The 18,393-nt window shown below is 35.8% G+C and overlaps 1 protein-coding gene across 2 annotated transcripts; it reads right to left on the bottom strand.

Annotated features, from left to right (window-relative positions):
• Positions 1-7,401: 7,401 nt before the first annotated feature.
• Positions 7,402-18,381, bottom strand: LOC132556582 (protein LSM14 homolog B-like). 2 transcript variants are annotated; one of them, XM_060221000.1, is made up of 10 exons: positions 18,165-18,381; positions 17,020-17,201; positions 16,657-16,825; positions 15,270-15,374; positions 11,940-12,209; positions 11,296-11,511; positions 10,852-11,020; positions 10,092-10,258; positions 9,585-9,712; positions 7,402-9,242 (listed from the first exon to the last, which is right to left on the bottom strand). In XM_060221000.1, exons 1-10 carry the CDS (start codon positions 18,283-18,285, stop codon positions 9,222-9,224), a joined length of 1,548 nt encoding a protein of 515 aa, XP_060076983.1. In that variant the 5' UTR covers positions 18,286-18,381; the 3' UTR covers positions 7,402-9,221. The 2 variants fall into 2 exon arrangements, with proteins under 2 accessions (XP_060076983.1, XP_060076984.1); XM_060221001.1 differs by lacking the exon at positions 15,270-15,374.
• Between the last annotated feature and the right edge of the window lie 12 nt (positions 18,382-18,393).

Here is an 18,393-nt window from a genome sequence, read left to right as displayed (position 1 = left end):
GGCACATGACGAGGCAGATAGTGGGACGCTAGAGCCGTGTGGTAAGTCTAATGCAGTTTTTGTATCAAAGTGAACATTGCCGTATCAATAGAAGTGATCTGTATCATTGACAAAGGTGTAAACATCAAGCCCTAGTTACTGTCTGTAGTATGATGTCAGGTACACCATCACTATATCGTCACACTATTTACCCTACAAGACTTTTCGCTGTAGTATGATGTCAGGTACACCACCACTATATCGTCACACCATTTACCCTACAAGACTTTTCGGCTGTATTATGATGTCAGGTACACCATCACTATATCGTCACACCATTTACCCTACAAGACTTTTCGGCTGTATTATGATGTCAGGTACACCATCACTATATCGTCACACTATTTACCCTACAAGACTTTTCGGCTGTAGTATGATGTCAGGTACACCATCACTATATCGTCACACCATTTACCCTACAAGACTTTTCGGCTGTATTATGATGTCAGGTACACCATCACTATATCGTCACACTATTTACCCTACAAGACTTTTCGGCTGTAGTATGATGTCAGGTACACCATCACTATATCGTCACACCATTTACCCTACAAGACTTTTCGGCTGTAGTATGATGCCAGGTACACCATCACTATATCGTCACACTATTTATCCTACAAGACTTTTCGTCCGTAGTATGATATTAAGTACACCATCCCTACTTTCTACTTTAGTGTGTGTAAGATTATGATACACATGAACTCATGTGACTTAATCATTGTATCGTTTAATGTTTAGTTTGACGGTGACAGCGTATGTCACCGAAACAGCACATATTTTTACCTGATTATGATAGAACATCTATTCGATTCATACTACCAGCACGAAGAAAATGTTCCGTATCTTCTGAGAACTTTTAGAATACCGAAGGTATGCTAGTGATTCTAACGGTATTGACAAACGAACTTCCCTTTCCTCCTCCGAGTGGAGATTTTACATGCAATGATTGACAGATGTGTCTATTTTGTTTGTCCTTTCACATATGTTAAGTACATCAATTTAGTCATTATATGGCGCCATTTTAGTATTTATCCTCAAAATTTAATATCAATTATTTATTGATATCATTAAACCGAATCATTGATATCACTTATTCGTTTAGTGATATCATTTATTCAAATCAATAAATAATTAAATGATTTAGTCTTTATATCGCTAATTCAAATTATTGATATCATTGAACACTCCTTATTACTGATGACGATTATTTGAATTAATGATATCTGTCTTGACACTGAGCGATTTCTTTAATTTTAATTAGTGGTATCAGTAATTCGAAATACTGCTGTTAATAGTTCTGGACATTCAGTGATCCCAGTAATAATTGAATAAGATATTTATTATTCACAGATAATTTGAATTAATGGTGTCACATTTCGTCGATACATACTACAACGGCGCCCCGTAAGTCCCTATTGTCGTTGAAGGACGGAACAGAAGTATTGTGTAAAATTACGTTAGTATGTGTTTGTTACTTGTGTGTCTTTTGTACTATCCAGAGCAAGAGGATATTGAGTATGAATTCTCTCATGTGTGTCCACACATCTACTGGAGCCCGGGTGGTCCACTAGACCCCAGGAGAGAAATCCGACTCGGAACTTCATTCAATATGCGTAAGTATTCCCTTTCCACACATCTTTATATTGAAGCCCAGATTTTGAGATAAAATGTGTCGTGTTGATAAAGTGGATTCACATTTTATTTTATGATGGTCTTCGCAATTAAGATATTACCTTTAAGTGTTGGTCTATAATTCGTAAATATCTTGTATATGTCCGTGTTTTTTCTGACCAAACGACTATTTATGAACGGGTTATGTAAATAAACTATCTATTTTTTGTCACAAAATTAAACTGATTTCTTCCAACTTAGTTTGCCTTTTGGTTCCGTTGTTGTATACCTTGTTTTCATTGGAGAACGTGACATTTCTTACTTGTATTTACATATGTTTATATGGCGCTTGTCGTCGATGAAATAGAAAATGCTTACTCTTCCAGAACATCTGGTCTTATTTTGATTGCACTTTCTCTTGAGTCGCCGTGTAAATCTTTCTTTTGTTCATATTGTTTATCATTCACAAAAAGGGGCGTTACTCTTACGCTCATAAAATCGTTATAAGGTAAACTGTAAAACGCATACGTCAGATATTCTTAATAGTCTATACCACAATCTTTTATATCTAGATCATAATATGTTTTCCTTTTCTTTGGGGTCGCAGCTTTTGACATAGATGAAGGAACTATACTAGTAACAATTAAGGTTGAGGATCAGCCAATTTTTCAGGACCGCTTGGATTTCACCTGTGAAATGCTCAACTCAGTGCAAATGTATCTGCCACACTTTACTGATTGTCCAGTTCTCAAAAACAGTAAGTGCATCCTTCCTAAATCAGCGTCTGAATTCCGCCAACATTAAGTATATCCTTCTTAAAGCAGCGTTCAATCTCCGCCACAGTAAATTAAACCTTCTTCAACCAGCATCCAAATTCCATCAATAGTAAATTAATGTTTCTCAAATCTGCTTCGTAACTCCATCCAACAATCAATGTATCCGTCCCAATTCAGCGTCTAATCTCCACCATTAGTAAATTAATTCTACTTAGTCAGCGTCCAAACTAGGTCCACAGTAAGTGTACTCATCCTAAAGCAGCGCCCAAACTAGGTCCGCAGTAAGTATACTCATCCTAAAGCAGCGCCCAAACTAGGTCCGCAGTAAGTATACTCGTCCTAAAGCAGCGTCCAAACTAGGTCCGCAGTAAGTATACTCGTCCTAAAGCAGCGTCCAAACTCGGTCAACAGTAAGTGTACTCATCCTAAAGCAGTCAACAGTAAGTGTCCTCATCCTAAATCATTATCTCCTCATCCTAAAGCAGCGTTCAAACTCGGTCAACAGTAAGTGTACTCATCCTAAATCATTATCTCCTCATCCTAAAGCAGCGTTCAAACTCGGTCAACAGTAAGTGTACTCATCCTAAATCATTATCTCCTCATCCTAAAGCAGCGTTCAAACTCAGTCAACAGTAAGTGTCCTCATCCTAAAGCAGTCAACAGTAAGTGTCCTCATCCTAAATCATTATCTCCTCATCCTAAAGCAGCGTTCAAACTCAGTCAACAGTAAGTGTCCTCATCCTAAATCATTATCTCCTCATCCTAAAGCAGCGTTCAAACTCAGTCAACATTAAGTGTCCTCATCCTAAAGCAGCGTTCAAACTCAGTCAACAGTAAGTGTCCTCATCCTAAAGCAGTCAACAGTAAGTGTCCTCATCCTAAATCATTATCTCCTCATCCTAAAGCAGCGTTCAAACTCAGTCAACAGTAAGTGTCCTCATCCTAAATCATTATCTCCTCATCCTAAAGCAGCGTTCAAACTCGGTCAACAGTAAGTGTACTCATCCTAAATCATTATCTCCTCATCCTAAAGCAGCGTTCAAACTCAGTCAACAGTAAGTGTCCTCATCCTAAATCATTATCTCCTCATCCTAAAGGTCAACAGTAAGTGTCCTCATCCTAAAGCAGTCAACAGTAAGTGTCCTCATCCTAAAGCATTATCTCCTCATCCTAAAGCAGCGTTCAAACTCAGTCAACAGTAAGTGTACTCATCCTAAATCATTATCTCCTCATCCTAAAACAGCGTTCAAACTCAGTCAACAGTAAGTGTCCTCATCCTAAAGCAGTCAACAGTAAGTGTTCTCATCCTAAATCATTATCTCCTCATCCTAAAACAGCGTTCAAACTCAGTCAACAGTAAGTGTCCTCATCCTAAAGCAGTCAACAGTAAGTGTACTCATCCTAAATCATTATCTCCTCATCCTAAAGCAGCGTCCAAACTCGGTCAACAGTAAGTGTACTCATCCTAAAGCAGTCAACAGTAAGTGTCCTCATCCTAAAGCAGCGTTCAAACTCAGTCAACAGTAAGTGTCCTCATCCTAAAGCAGTCAACAGTAAGTGTCCTCATCCTAAAGCAGTCAACAGTAAGTGTCCTCATCCTAAAGCAGCGTTCAAACTCAGTCAACAGTAAGTGTCCTCATCCTAAAGCAGTCAACAGTAAGTGTCCTCATCCTAAAGCAGCGTTCAAACTCAGTCAACAGTAAGTGTCCTCATCCTAAAGCAGTTATCTCCTCATCCTAAAGCAGCGTTCAACAGTAAGTGTCCTCATCCTAAAGCAGTCAACAGTAAGTGTTCTCATCCTAAATCATTATCTCCTCATCCTAAAACAGCGTTCAAACTCAGTCAACAGTAAGTGTACTCATCCTAAATCATTATCTCCTCATCCTAAAACAGCGTTCAAACTCAGTCAACAGTAAGTGTCCTCATCCTAAAGCAGTCAACAGTAAGTGTCCTCATCCTAAAGCAGTCAACAGTAAGTGTCCTCATCCTAACGCAGCGTTCAAACTCAGTCAACAGTAAGTGTCCTCATCCTAAAGCAGTCAACAGTAAGTGTCCTCATCCTAAAGCAGTCAACAGTAAGTGTCCTCATCCTAAAGCAGTCAACAGTAAGTGTCCTCATCCTAAAGCAGTCAACAGTAAGTGTCCTCATCCTAAAGCAGTCAACATTAAGTGTCCTCATCCTAAAGCAGCGTTCAAACTCAGTCAACAGTAAGTGTCCTCATCCTAAAGCAGTCAACAGTAAGTGTCCTCATCCTAAAGCAGTCAACAGTAAGTGTCCTCATCCTAAAGCAGTCAACAGTAAGTGTCCTCATCCTAAAGCAGTCAACAGTAAGTATACTTTTCCTTAATAATCGTCCAAACTCCACTAACAGCAAGTTTATCGTTCCTAAATCAGCGTCCGATCTCCGCCAACAGTAAATCCTTCTTAAATCAGCGTCCGATCTCCGCCAACAGTGCAACATTCTACATCAGCATCTATACTAAATGTTTTTCCTTTGTGCATTTCTTAGTTGCTCGTTTTTATTACGATAGTAGAATAATTGTGCTTTTTCCACAATGAATTACAATGTAACCCACCTTTTTGTTTCAGCACCAGTTACAGTGACATATACATTAACTGACTTGCTGTCATTGAATGCATATCCGGTATGTAGGAAATGGTTTACTGGTGTATAATCTTAGTTTAATATGTTGTTTATATTTCTACCCCAAGTTCACAAATATAACATGGTCTATGCTTCAACTTCAAAATATATGCCATAGTTATTTATTGTGTGCTTATATAAGGTATCATATGTATTACACTAGATATCTTGAACATAGATATCAAATATCTTCTCGAGATATCTTATATTATAGTCAGTCCGAGAACCATTTAGGGCGCTTCAGAGTATGCAAAGGATAGAAAAAAAAAGTAATGAGAGGCGACACTATTCCCAATCAATGGTAATGGTTCTTCAGAACATACTATTGGTCCTGTAGAACAAGAGTCTAGTCTTATTGTGCGATAAAATCATAATGGTTTGTCCTTGTGACAATGCTCAAGAAATCTTGACATTTTAAAATCTTGTTCCTATACAAGATGTCTTATATAAGACGAACCTTTGCATTACTTAAAATATCTTGTATGATAAGTGAAATATCTTCTCAAATTTAATTGAGATGTAACATATAATTGACCACGGAGCCGTGGCTTATAATCCGGAAAATATGGTAACTAATCTTATATAACATAACATTTATTCTGTGTGTAATGTTAATCCAACGTTTCACCAAATTATACAAGATATCTTATGTGAGAAATATCCAATATATCTAAACGAGATAAAATATGGACCAACATTGAATAAACACTGGTCGGCTTGCCACAGAAATGATCTGGGAAAGTACGTGTAAAAAATTTCAGGATTTATCACAAGAAATTGTGTTAAAAAGAGATTCAGTAGACCTTTTTGTGGCCGACAGAAGATATTACAGGGCACTTTATCTTATAACTTTCATGTTATCACAAGATCTTCATTTAGATACCCAGGGTTTCGATTCCTGAAACAGACGTGCAAAGGTAATGGGTTGCCTCCCTTATCTCCAGGGTTTTCCCTGGATTCTCCAGTTTCCTCCCAAAGCAAGACCTGCGAGTGCTTACATTCATTCTATAATCTATTTATTGTCTCATCATTTTATCTTTAAATATAGTGTCCATAGGTTTGTAGTACAGTTGAAAACTTGGCCGATTCCATGCCATCTTGCACAATACTTGCATCAGTGGTAGTACGCTTCACACTGGTCATTTGTGTGATAAAGCCAACAGTGTAGTCATCCAAACCTCACATTTAAATGTTCTATTGGTTGTGTTTTAAGAACTATTGACATTACCAACCAGAAGCAAATATTCCGAATTAAACTTGCATCACTTTTCAAGGTCAACTCATATACTGGTTTATATCTCATGTCAGACTTCTAAAGCAAACAATATTGACGTTGGAAAAAAAACAAACAAAACAAAACAAATGACAAATCCATGGTCAAAATACATGTATGAAAATTAGAAATTTCTTCTTGTCAAATAAAGGTAGTCATAATTTCACCCATTTTATTAATTAATTGATCAAGTCGTTAATATGTTTTCCTTTTTGCTTTAGGGTGAATATCAACTTGACTTGAGATTAAAGAACATTGACGGATATGGGATATGCTGTAAAGCAGAATTCAAGGTGTTGGCGTAATTTGGTTATTCCAGATGTGGATTTGTGGAACCAGGGAAAATGTTCATAATTTCACATGTTCTGTTTGAATCTTAAAACTATAGTCCGCCAAATGAACTTTGACTAGCCAACTAGCCTCATAAACAATCCTGCCAATTTACACATCAAAGACAATGTTAGACCAAGTTTAATCCCACCAGGGAGTTTAAAACCATGCACATGCAAGTTGTTAACAAACACTAATCAGACAGTATCACATGTCAATAGCTACTAAGTATAAAAGTGAGTCTGGTTTGTGATGATTGGGAAATCTGGATCTAATGGCACTCCTGAAACGATGTGGGTTGTTAGATATACTTGCTATACAAATAAGACATGTTAGCATTATTACTGCCCTTCTGGACACAATTATGGGAATGCTTGGCCAGTGACTGAAATTTCTGTCTCTTAAAATTATATTTTAATGCAAGTATTTACATTTATTATGCAGTTATAAATTTTTCCTTTTTACTTCTACCCATTATGCTCATTTGAGAGGCAGAAGTAGGTTTTCATAAAATTAATAGAACTGGTGAAGTAAACAACATTCCCTCATCACACTCATAAATCTTCATTTTCAAAGCAAATTGTGTTTATTTTACTCCACGAATACTATCAGACCTGACTTGTTACCTGGTAGTACTAGATAGTACCAGGCTCTTTTTTTCCTATAACTGATAATGTCGTCAACAATCTGAAAAAAATAAATAAAAAAAAAAAAACACTACGCTGTCTCTCATTGCATCATTTTATTACCATTGATTTCTGATGTCCCTTTTGTGGTAAGAACCTAATATTGCATAATAACAGCCACATATCAGCAGTCCTGGCTGCTGTCCTCAATGGGCATATTTCTCAACACACCAGCACTCTTATAATATGCAAGTCCGTTATTTGTGAAATTTAAATTGTGATTTATTCAAGTCTGACAAATGACACAAAGATAATTACACAAAAAAGCGATTGATCCATCAAATGATTCTTGGTGTAAAAAATCCTAAAGTACAAAATTATTTTTCTAGTTATAATCTGTCATGGTTAACATTTTTGTCAAGTTAGAAACATCAGTCTGCTGAAATCATCTAATAGAATAAGCAGATTTTGAAGATTAAGGAAATTTTAAAACTTAAGATTTTCTTTTGTTTGGAAGTAAGTAAGTAGCCTTGTTACTTTACTTCTGGATTAAAAACAATTCAATTAACTGAGCAGCTTTAATTTCAGGTTTATATAGATCTTGCATATAATGTGTGTTATTGAGATTACCAACACACCGTTTTAAATTATATATATATGTAATATGACAAGACATCAATGGCTTAAAATAGTGGGGACTAACAAGGTTGCACTATTTTACATTATAAGATATTGGGCAGGAAAACTGGAAATTCTGCTATTGATAGATGACATTTTTTGAGCACTGATTTTCAAAATGGTTTCAATCTAGTAAATTTAATGTCAACATAAAAAGAAAAGAAAAGAAAAACCCGGAGATTTTAGTTACTGTAAAATTTTGAATAAGTGCTTTATAGTTGGAATTAAAAAGACAATCTACTTCCAGAGAATACAAGGACTCAAACTCTCAAGTAAAATTCTTGAAACACCTTTATCTTGATTTGTTTTTTTTTCAAGTAAAAAATTCAGTTGTAACAAGAAAGTAGTCATTGAAGTCAATGTTGTCACTTTTGTAGGTGAGTTAAAGCTTAAGTCAGCAAAATTGTTCTTAAATAAAAACTACATCACCAGTAATTAAGTTTCTGAATCCTAGTTTACAGACAGAAAAAAAGGTGCAAACAATCTGTAACTGTCAATCAAGTTCAACTTGATCTGTGTAGAGGACAAGTCAATGTCGACTTTTTACATGTACACGCATTATTCGACAGATTCCCACCTCGTTCTACAGAATACAAGGACATTTCCATAACATCACCTTTCAGTTGTAGAAATCAAATGTCCCATATTCTGGGGTGAAGTTGTCACAAATGTATAATGATATCACAATGACGTACAAACCAAATATGATGAACACATTTTAAATACACTGACAGACAAGACCCTGACCACAGATTTCTGTCAAGTGTCTGTGGGAATTGATCACAAATATCTTTCTCTGCCTTTTTCACAGAAACTATATCCATGTGGTTCGTAAAGTATGATGTTTCCTTGTGAACCAACATTGTTTAGTCCACCTAGTTACACGCATCACTTCAGCAACTTCGCCACACTTACTAAAAACTTATTCAGGTGGCAAAATTATAAATAAAACACAAAATGGACAAACAAAATAAGAACAGGACGAATCTAACAGGACCTTCAGCACCTGTATTGTACCTTTACATTTCAGACTAGTTATCAGAAATATTTGTTCGTATCTTTTTCTCTCCATTTGTATTGTTGACCAACAATGTTATCTTTTCTTCAACAAGCACTACAATGTGAACAAGCCCACATCCGAAGACTGACAGCATGAATATGTGGCATCATCTTGTCCGACATCTCTCACTTATGTGGCAGGATTGCGTGTTTGGTGTTCCTTGCACTTGATCACTTCAAGAATCTATGCCTGAGCTGGTACTTTCTGGACAAACAAACAAAAACACTCTTACAAGTCAAGAGTTGCCAGTGAAGCGTATATATGTAGAGAAACTCTTTAGATAGATAGCAGACCAGTAATGATGTAATCGTCAATAGGTCAAGAAATATTCCCCAAAAATTCCTAAGTCATAGTAAACAAGTTGAAAATAATTAAACACTGTAGTACCATAGTGCAGGTTCTATTATAGCTTTGGTTTAACCTTAGCAACTGTCAATAACATCTTCATTAGATGTACATGTTTTTATAGAGATGGAAATCAAATTTAACATTTAAAATGGAAGAAAAACCAAAATGTCTTTGTGTCACATCATACCCAACCTTTACCTGTTTAGCTGACCCATCTCTTGGCCTGTTGATACCAGCTGCCTCATAGTCATAGTTATAATCCACCCAACCCTGACTCCTGTTTCTCCCTCCTCCCCTTTGTGGGCCATTATTCCATCGTCCTCCTCCTGTTCAAGATATCAAACCCAATTTCAATTATCAACATCACACTTTGGAGAGGAAAACGGTGAGGGCAGCCTACAGCTCAGATAGCGTTATGTGCAAAAGAGCATGAACAATAAATGTCATTATACGAGCAACATCTTATTATCTGAACTTAAAACATTCAGTTCTTTTGATATGCAGTATAATGCTGTTCTTTAGGCCAAAAGCCTCTACAACAAGTTCCACCCCACCTACTATGGCAGTTTATATGACTGTTATAGTTCTGTTTTGTCATTTAGACTACTAAGATGGTTAAAGGAGATTTCACATCTGACATTGGTAAAGTGATTCTTTCAGACTTTTAAAAGAATTGCAAAGTTGCAAATTTGATATATAACATACCTCTTGGACCACCTCTTGTCGGGCCCCGGAAATAACCACCACGGCCTCCTCGGTATCCACGGTTACCATATCCTCGACCACCCCGGAAATTCCTTCGAGGATAATCAGAAACACCAAATGTTTCTACATTAAGTTTTCGTTCTTCTCTCCAACTAGTTCTTGTTGATCTGTAAATAACAATTTGTGTGTTTAATTTACTCTTCAAACTACACACATATGGTGATTGGAACAATATGCAATAAATAAAGAAATAAATGCAATTTGAAGTAAAGCTATTTATCACTGTCTTTACCTTTCATTGTACGTATTTAATGTAAATTACTATCCTTGCTCTATGAATTATTTCCTTAATTTAAAATTTATTTGAAAACTTGAAAAATAGAAGATGCATTAGGTCTTTTGGACAAGGAAAGCAAAAAAGACTATGGAGTGATATAGTGAATCTATCAAGGGTAGATAATGGCATCAACTAATATACTATCAACAACTTCCCCCCTTAAACTCATTGGGGAATATGAACTAGACAATCACTCCACACCGAATAAAACAAAAATTTCACTCTGATCTAACATGCTATAAGACAAGTTCACTGTTATTCACAATTACATACATCAAATATATTATGGATGTTGTTTGGGAGTATAGGAGAAAGGAACCCCGATGTTGGAGATGACATCCCTATTGGGAGCCATGTACCGAAACTAGATTGTTCAAATGAATTTCACAGTTTAAATATAGTTTAAGAAACACTGTCTAGTACCCTTTTGCTCTTTCTGTTGCTTCACAGCTAATATTGTCAAAGAAAGATTTTGCTTTGTCGTAAAACAAATCATCTTCTTCCTCTTCTGGGGGGTTATTGGTACTTGAGTTATCACCACCATTCTCTATGCTTCCTTCTTTTTCACCGTTTGTTGTTGGAACTTTATCCGCTTCAATGGCAAAAATCAGTTCTCAAATGAATATAACTGAACATTCAAAATTTTTTAATCTTATAGCAGAAAAGACAGTTTTGAAAAAAAGAAATGCAGAATTCACAATTAGCATATTTATAGTTTTCACATTATTTAAAAATTAATTGAAATTTATATTCATTTTAGAGATAACCAAATACTAACCACAAGTTACAAATCATAGCATTTATGTCATGTTTAGCAAGATCATGACTGGCCTTAAATAGTGGTAAAATAATGATATTAAGACTTACAAATTGTAAGCTTTTGTTTAAGTTCACGCTCAATTTCCTCCTTGTCAAATTGAGCATTCGAACTTTCAAAATCGAACTCTCCTTCAAATTTGAGTGGAGATTCTGTGGGGCGTCCAGACTGAGGTCTGCCCCCACCCCTTGGTGGTCTACTGCCTCCTCTGGGTCCCCTGGGACCAACTCCTCTTGTTTCTCTCCCACCTCTATCACTGAAGCCTCCTACAATAAAACTGGTAGATCTGAAGTGATGGTAGATGATACTCTATATAAATGTGAACAGAAGTACTTTAAAACCAAACAATATACACAAAGCAAAGGAATACATGATGACCAAATATCTATTACTATATGTGTATAGTGAAGTATGGGTGCAATAATAGTACACCTCACAATGCCAGCACAAAAAATATTTTTATGTTTTGGTTATGGTCACGAAAGTACTGACAGAGCAATTGACAGAAAGCAAAGACTTTAATGAACTTCAAATCTTTGTCCTGGTATATATTTCACATAAGCAAATAATATTGTGGAAACTAAAATGTGAACAATCAGATAGAAGCTTTTCATATCTAATATTGATGAAGCACCATGCATATTTTACATGTTGAGTGTATATTGTGATGTTAGGACAAGGACTAGTGATATACCTCTTTCTGCTGCTGCTCCTCCCCCAGGTACACTTTTACCACGACTCTGTCCCCTTCCACGCGAGTAAGATGCTGATGGAGGTCTCTGATTTGGTGCACCCCTTCGTTGTTCTCGTCGTTCCTGTAAACCCTGATTATAGCCTTGCTGTTGCTGATGTGATTGCTGCTGTTGTCTTTCTGACTTATCTGGACTAGAACTTGGATGTTGGGTGCTTTGGTCAAGTGTTGGAGATTTCCTATTTGGCAGTGGAGGGGTGGGACCACGAGAACCTGAAAAGAGACCAAGGCCAGTTGAAGTAATAGTTACAGTTTTCTTTGGCAATGTAGCAAACAATTTTTCCTTAGATGAAATTATTTTTGGAGTCTTTCAATTTCGTATTTCATGTACACCTCAAATATGGATCAATGAAGAATTTTGCAGTCAAAAATCACATCGGAGAAAAGAGAGGTGATTGAAGCCCAACAAAGGAGTTATTCACTCTCAAAATTGGACCTCAGTTTTCCATATTTTCACAGGTTACATTCTACTTTCACAAGTTCATTTTGTAAGAGACTGAGCTGATCATGTTTAATAAAACTCAAACATTTTTTAAAGCATTTTTGCCTATTATCAAAATCCATTAAATTTCATTTTTGTTACCCAAAGTTAGGATAGACGAATTCAACAAGATTCAAAGTTGTCCTAAACAGTGTCAAACATCATTCAGTGTTTTTTGTTACAATACTAGTAATGTTCACTTCCAAGAGTATAACATGTACTGTCAAGTTATGAGACAATATAAATATGCAGCCGAACTGTGTTATCTCAAATGTTTGCGTAAAGTTAGACAGTGACCGAAGAAATGGTTGGAATGATATGAGTCTTTAAGTTATAAAAGTCTGAGGTAACAAAGTTTGACTATCTTCTTAGCAATGATATGAATATGTTTGGAAAAGAAACACTTCAGAATTGTTACATCACAGCAAATTAAAGAAATGCATAGAAGCATATATAGGCAACATAAAAATGACTTTCAACTGTTATTTTGTTCACCAGCTGAAACCAAAATGTGATACATAACAATAAGCAATAGAAAATGGTAAACAAATCATCAATTTAAATGAGTTAATTATCATCATTCCCCCCAAAAAATGTCAGGCAAAACATTAAGAATACTTTAATCTTTATAGTAATACATCATTGACCATTAAGCACATATCAATAAGCTGCATTTTTACCTCAACTTTTTGTTTGAAAGTTGCTCTGATTCATGAATAAAGTCATTGAAAGTCAATGCATTAGAGGCAACTAATTTTGGGATATAGTCTTTTCTCATTCATTCTCTTAAATAATTTTTTTCTTTCTTACTACTTCAATTGCCAATATTTCGCCTTTATAGACTTTCAAGTTTTACTTGGGCAAGGAAAGTAAAGAGTTATGTTCCCTGACTGAAAATTAATCTTCAGATGTTCATGCAACATTGTGTACATGTACATTGACAAACAAGAAAGAAAGAAAAAGTTTGCAGCTAAAGCACTTCTATTTTCATACACACACAGCACAACATACTGCTTATACAATAGTTATTACCATATTCACCCTGTTTTTAACACCAAAAAACCCCTAAAGAATAGGCAACAAAGGAAACACTCATTAGGATAGCAAAACATACTTAAAACAAACAAAAAGTTCAGTTCTGATAAAGACAGTGAGAAAATGTCTCTATCCTTAATAAAATTACAGCACTTCTTGTGACTTAGTCATCTCACCCTATACCCAGTACCCAGCCTCTACACAATGTAAAGCTGAATAACACAATTCTTATTTTAAATCAACATTGTATTTTCTTTGTACAATGTTTCATTTATAATTATCATCATCTTCATTTTTCTTTCCGTTTAAAAAATTGTTTTTGAGAGACCTTTAATGTTAAGTTCATACGACACTATCAACTGAGATGAAAATATTGCTTGCTAACATTAGCTTTGCAACATCCCCTTAAAAAATTATGTATACTTTGAATAGTGAGTACAGCTCATATGTATATAGGTGGAGGAATTGTTGGTAGCAATATAACTGGCTTGTATTCTGGAAACAGCAACACTTTTGATAAATTTGTGAGGCGAGAATTCTCACTTTCTGTGGCAGAAGGAAAGATTGATATGTGTGTTATTTCCTGCCAGAAGCACTGAAGAATTGAACTAATTAAAAAGTTGTGTAACAACTAATAGGGATGCTAAAATAATTCAATATTGCCAGAGGAAGCAAGGCAAGCACAAATAAGGGGAGGGGAACTACTTAAGGCAAATATTGTATACTGAATGTATGCAGGAGTTGTTCCAGTAAAGAAATCACTTCAACTACAAGACTTCAGTTGTTGTTGAGGGCTGTCACCCTTAAAATTCAATCAGGCTGTCAACTAAGTCTTCTTCAAAATATAAGAATATTTTTTCAACAAATATAGAAGTTGTTTTTTGCTAGTTTTGAGGCAAAAACAAAAAATGTTTCATTAAAAGGCATTATACTAACAATTCTTACCTTCACTTACTGTTCCTATATTAATCAATGATTAAAAACTACCTGAAAGTAACCATTCACTTCAACAGCATCACAATCCAGACAGAGAGCTGCTGCATAGCTCATCATCATCATCATCATCATCTGAATGAGCACCTAAAAGGCCAATATCCTGTTGTACTGCCTTGCAAGGTGCCCATACAGGTGATAAAGAGATGCACTGAATCATTTTCTGGTGGCTGGTGATGCTATTAAAGACTTGGGAATTCTCTAAAATAAGAAGCCAAAAGCAGTATCAAAGAAATATTTACAAGATATATATTTAAAAAAAAAAGAAGGAAAATATAGGTCTTTCAAAATATAGGTTTTAAAACCAAAATATAGGAATATAGAAATCAGCTGACAGCCTGTTCAATTCATAATGTGTAGAAATAATAGGCAAAAAACTGAACCATTGAAAGAAGTCCCGGGGTCAAGTAGATGTTTACTGGAATAACCCAAAAATGTAGAATTAACAAGAGACATGCAATTCACTCGTGTTATTCATCAGTCTTTTGCAACCATTCATTCTTATGAATTAAGTTTTCAGATGGATGCAAATAACTAATACAAAAGTGCAATGCAAACAGTCCACCACCTCTTAATGCTAAATGTTATAGAAAAAAGCTAGTAATTTGCATAGAGTTATATGGATGTCAGGCTATTTCTGTGATTGACGGCCAAGATGAGCTCTTAACGTGCAAGGTTTTGCAGCACAGTTGCTTACTTTGCAAGGGAAACCAAAAGCAGCAAAAGAAGTAAATGAGTTATAGCACTGATATTTGACTACCCACCAGGTCTCCTGATAGCGCCTATAGCAGCAGGCTGTGAGCCAACCTGTATACCTTGGTCCATGGTAGGGGATACTCGATTAAGAGTGGGTGATGGCCCACGAGAACCTAATTGCAAGAATATTGAAGAAAATTCAGTGAGACATCCTTCAATACCTGCAGATCATTAAGTTAACATATTTCTATGAACTGAAATCCTGCCATGACTATTTGAAAAAAAAAGGAAAGAAACTACATTAACAATTATTTGAACTTTCATAACTTAATTTTATAAATTGTTTTGAGCATAACCTGTAAAATACATGTGCTACCACCATTTGCCAACTTGCATGAAAATATTCAGCTATATTCTTGTAATACCTGTATAAGATATGCCACGAGATAGCATGTTATAAAGTGTGGCACAAATGTTTGGTTGATATTTGGACAGTGTATATAATTAAACACATCATGCAGTTTCCTATGAAATTAAAGGGACAATTCAGTGTTTTTCATACTATATTTTCTCTGTATGAATTATTCACAAAGGATATTGCCAAAAGTCAATGTTTGATGTTTTGTAATTGATACTTGTGAAATCCCTAGTTGTGGTGTTAATCATCAGGTCTTTCCATGTGAATTAAAGCAATAAATCAGTTCACACCATGGTCATAAAGGCCCAATTTCTTTTGATTACAGTAACACCTGCTTACCTCTTAAAGAACAAAAGCTACTAAACAAATGAGTTATGTGCACATATTGGTATTTGTCCATAAATTGTCCCTTTAATATACCAAGTGATAGTCTAAAGGTGATTACACATCAAGCATGAGAACAAATAAAGAAACTAATACCTTAAAACACATATGTAAATAAGGATGCATATTCTCATTTGTTACATAGAGACAATATTTACATGTTAAGACTGCAAATTAAGGCAATTTCTGAAGTGAACTGGTTACATTGGGATACTCTGAAGAATTCTTGTGGTCTTTTTCCCCCAAATCATATAATGCAACAATCAAAGAAAGGTTCCTTTATCATGTTCTGAGGAATGTTTCAAATTAATAAAACCAATCAGATTACATCTGTATTCCACTACATCTGTCAGAAACAAAACTGATACAAAAATATTTCAGCTTACGATTAAATCAATATACATTCAATTTTTATACTGATCCTTTATTCCCTACCAGTTTTAAAAAAACATAAATGATCTTCTTTGCAAGCAACAAAGTTGTCCCATATGAAAAACAGTTTTGTCATCATGTTGACTTAATGAATGCATATGAAAGCAAAAACATAATCTTGAAAGCGGTGAAAGAAGTTTAGGTGTCAATGTCAAGTTACAGCTGACATATGACTTCACAACAAATAGGTCAGATTTTAACAAATCAAAGTTAGAACAAACCATGTCCATGGTGCGGCTGTGTGGAAAATGGCTGTGGAGCATTTCCTGGTGCTTGACCATATTGACTGTAAAGTGGAGGGCCTCCAAAGGGCTGGTACGAGGGGCCTGCAAAACCTGGGGCCACTGCTGGTTGCTGTTGAAAGGAGGGAGGAGCCACAGGCTGAGAGGACTGAACAAAAGAGCACAAAATAAACAGGATATCCAGATTGTCACTTTATTTCTATATATGACTATGATGAAAGACTTTTTAGGAAGTTTTTTTAGGATGTCTTTATACAGGATCATAATTAGATTTTCTGTAAACTACATGGTGTAGCATATCAGACAAAACGTGACAATACGAACATTTGTGATCACACTTACTTTTACTATGGCAGGGTCTTGTGGTGGCTGGTGTTGCGGCTGCTGCTGTTGTGCTGCTTTAGGGGGTTCACAAACATGCAAATCCTTGATGTCACTCCCTCGAAATATGATGTACTCAAAAATTTCATCGCGTGGAGCCACTGGCCTGTCTGTTGGTCGATCTTCTGTGCCAAATGATCTCACTGAAAAGATAACTTATGAACTTGAAGTGATCTTTATATACTTTCTTTATTACTGGTGATACACAATTGACTAAATTATCTAGAATGACCATCATAGATATTTCACGGATAGTCTACACCTTTTAAGAAGTGTAGAGTAGTAAGTAAGTACAGTAAATAGATGTGCCTGCCATGCCAGCCTTTGTAAATTTGGTTCAACAGTTGTTGCAAGGTTTGATGCCAACAGATAATTCTGCAAGTTCACATACTGCACACCTATGAACTTTTCAAGACCCTTGCAAAATGCCACCAATTGTGACCAACTGCTTCTACAAAATATTCCTTGCATCGCGATATTGTACTGAAAACAATATGGAAGGTCATTAGAGGCATAAAACCATCAGACCCAATTGTAGCCCTCTTCTTATTTGTGTAAATAAAGGATTACAGAGGTGTGATTAGTCAGCAATCTTTCAAGTTAAACTGAATTTATCGTATCATATAAGCAAATAACTAAACACAAATACTTATGTCCTGTATGTTGCATTCTGTCGAGTTCAAAATAACAAACTTGAGCCTGCTGTTTCAAATATACCCTCTTCAGTTTATTAAACTGAAAGAAACAATGCCAATGCAATGACAATACAAAACGTCACAAGTGACATACAAGAAGGTTTGAAACATTAAAACCGTTTGCGCCAGTTCATTTTAATTGCTACAATAACGTCAGTGGATTCCCTACGGACTTATCTTAATCTCAGGGTTACGAAAAGGTCTATCGGATATTGAATTCATTAGGCTGAAGATAAGTTAAGTGAATAGCCCAAGAAGACCGGCTACTTTCACATTGATATCGGACAGAGACGTATATGCATATAACAACATTGGGAATGCTCCGTCTTTGGTGACGTTATTTCAGGGTAATTGAAGAAGCCCACTCGAAGTACACTGCAAGAAACCTATTGTTTTACATTGTAAACATACCTTTGGCCAATGCAACAGTCGATTCATTGGGATCGATTGTATACAAAATGCCTTCATATCGAATGCCAGCCTTCGAAATTAGGCTTATTTTACTTCCTAAGTATGGAATTCCCCCACTCATGGCTGTGTATGCCACAGGGAACCAATGTGTGGAAGATGACGATGGATTGTGTTAGTCGCCAACCCAGGTCTGGTACGAACCGATCAAGATGGCGAAATCATTTGTAGT

This window comes from Ylistrum balloti, unplaced genomic scaffold (assembly GCF_031769215.1).
Source record: "Ylistrum balloti isolate Yb309-2 unplaced genomic scaffold, AGI_CSIRO_Ybal_v1 Utg370580, whole genome shotgun sequence".
Taxonomy (NCBI): Eukaryota; Metazoa; Mollusca; class Bivalvia; order Pectinida; family Pectinidae; genus Ylistrum; species Ylistrum balloti.
This window is presented reverse-complemented; position numbering and strand designations above follow the sequence as displayed.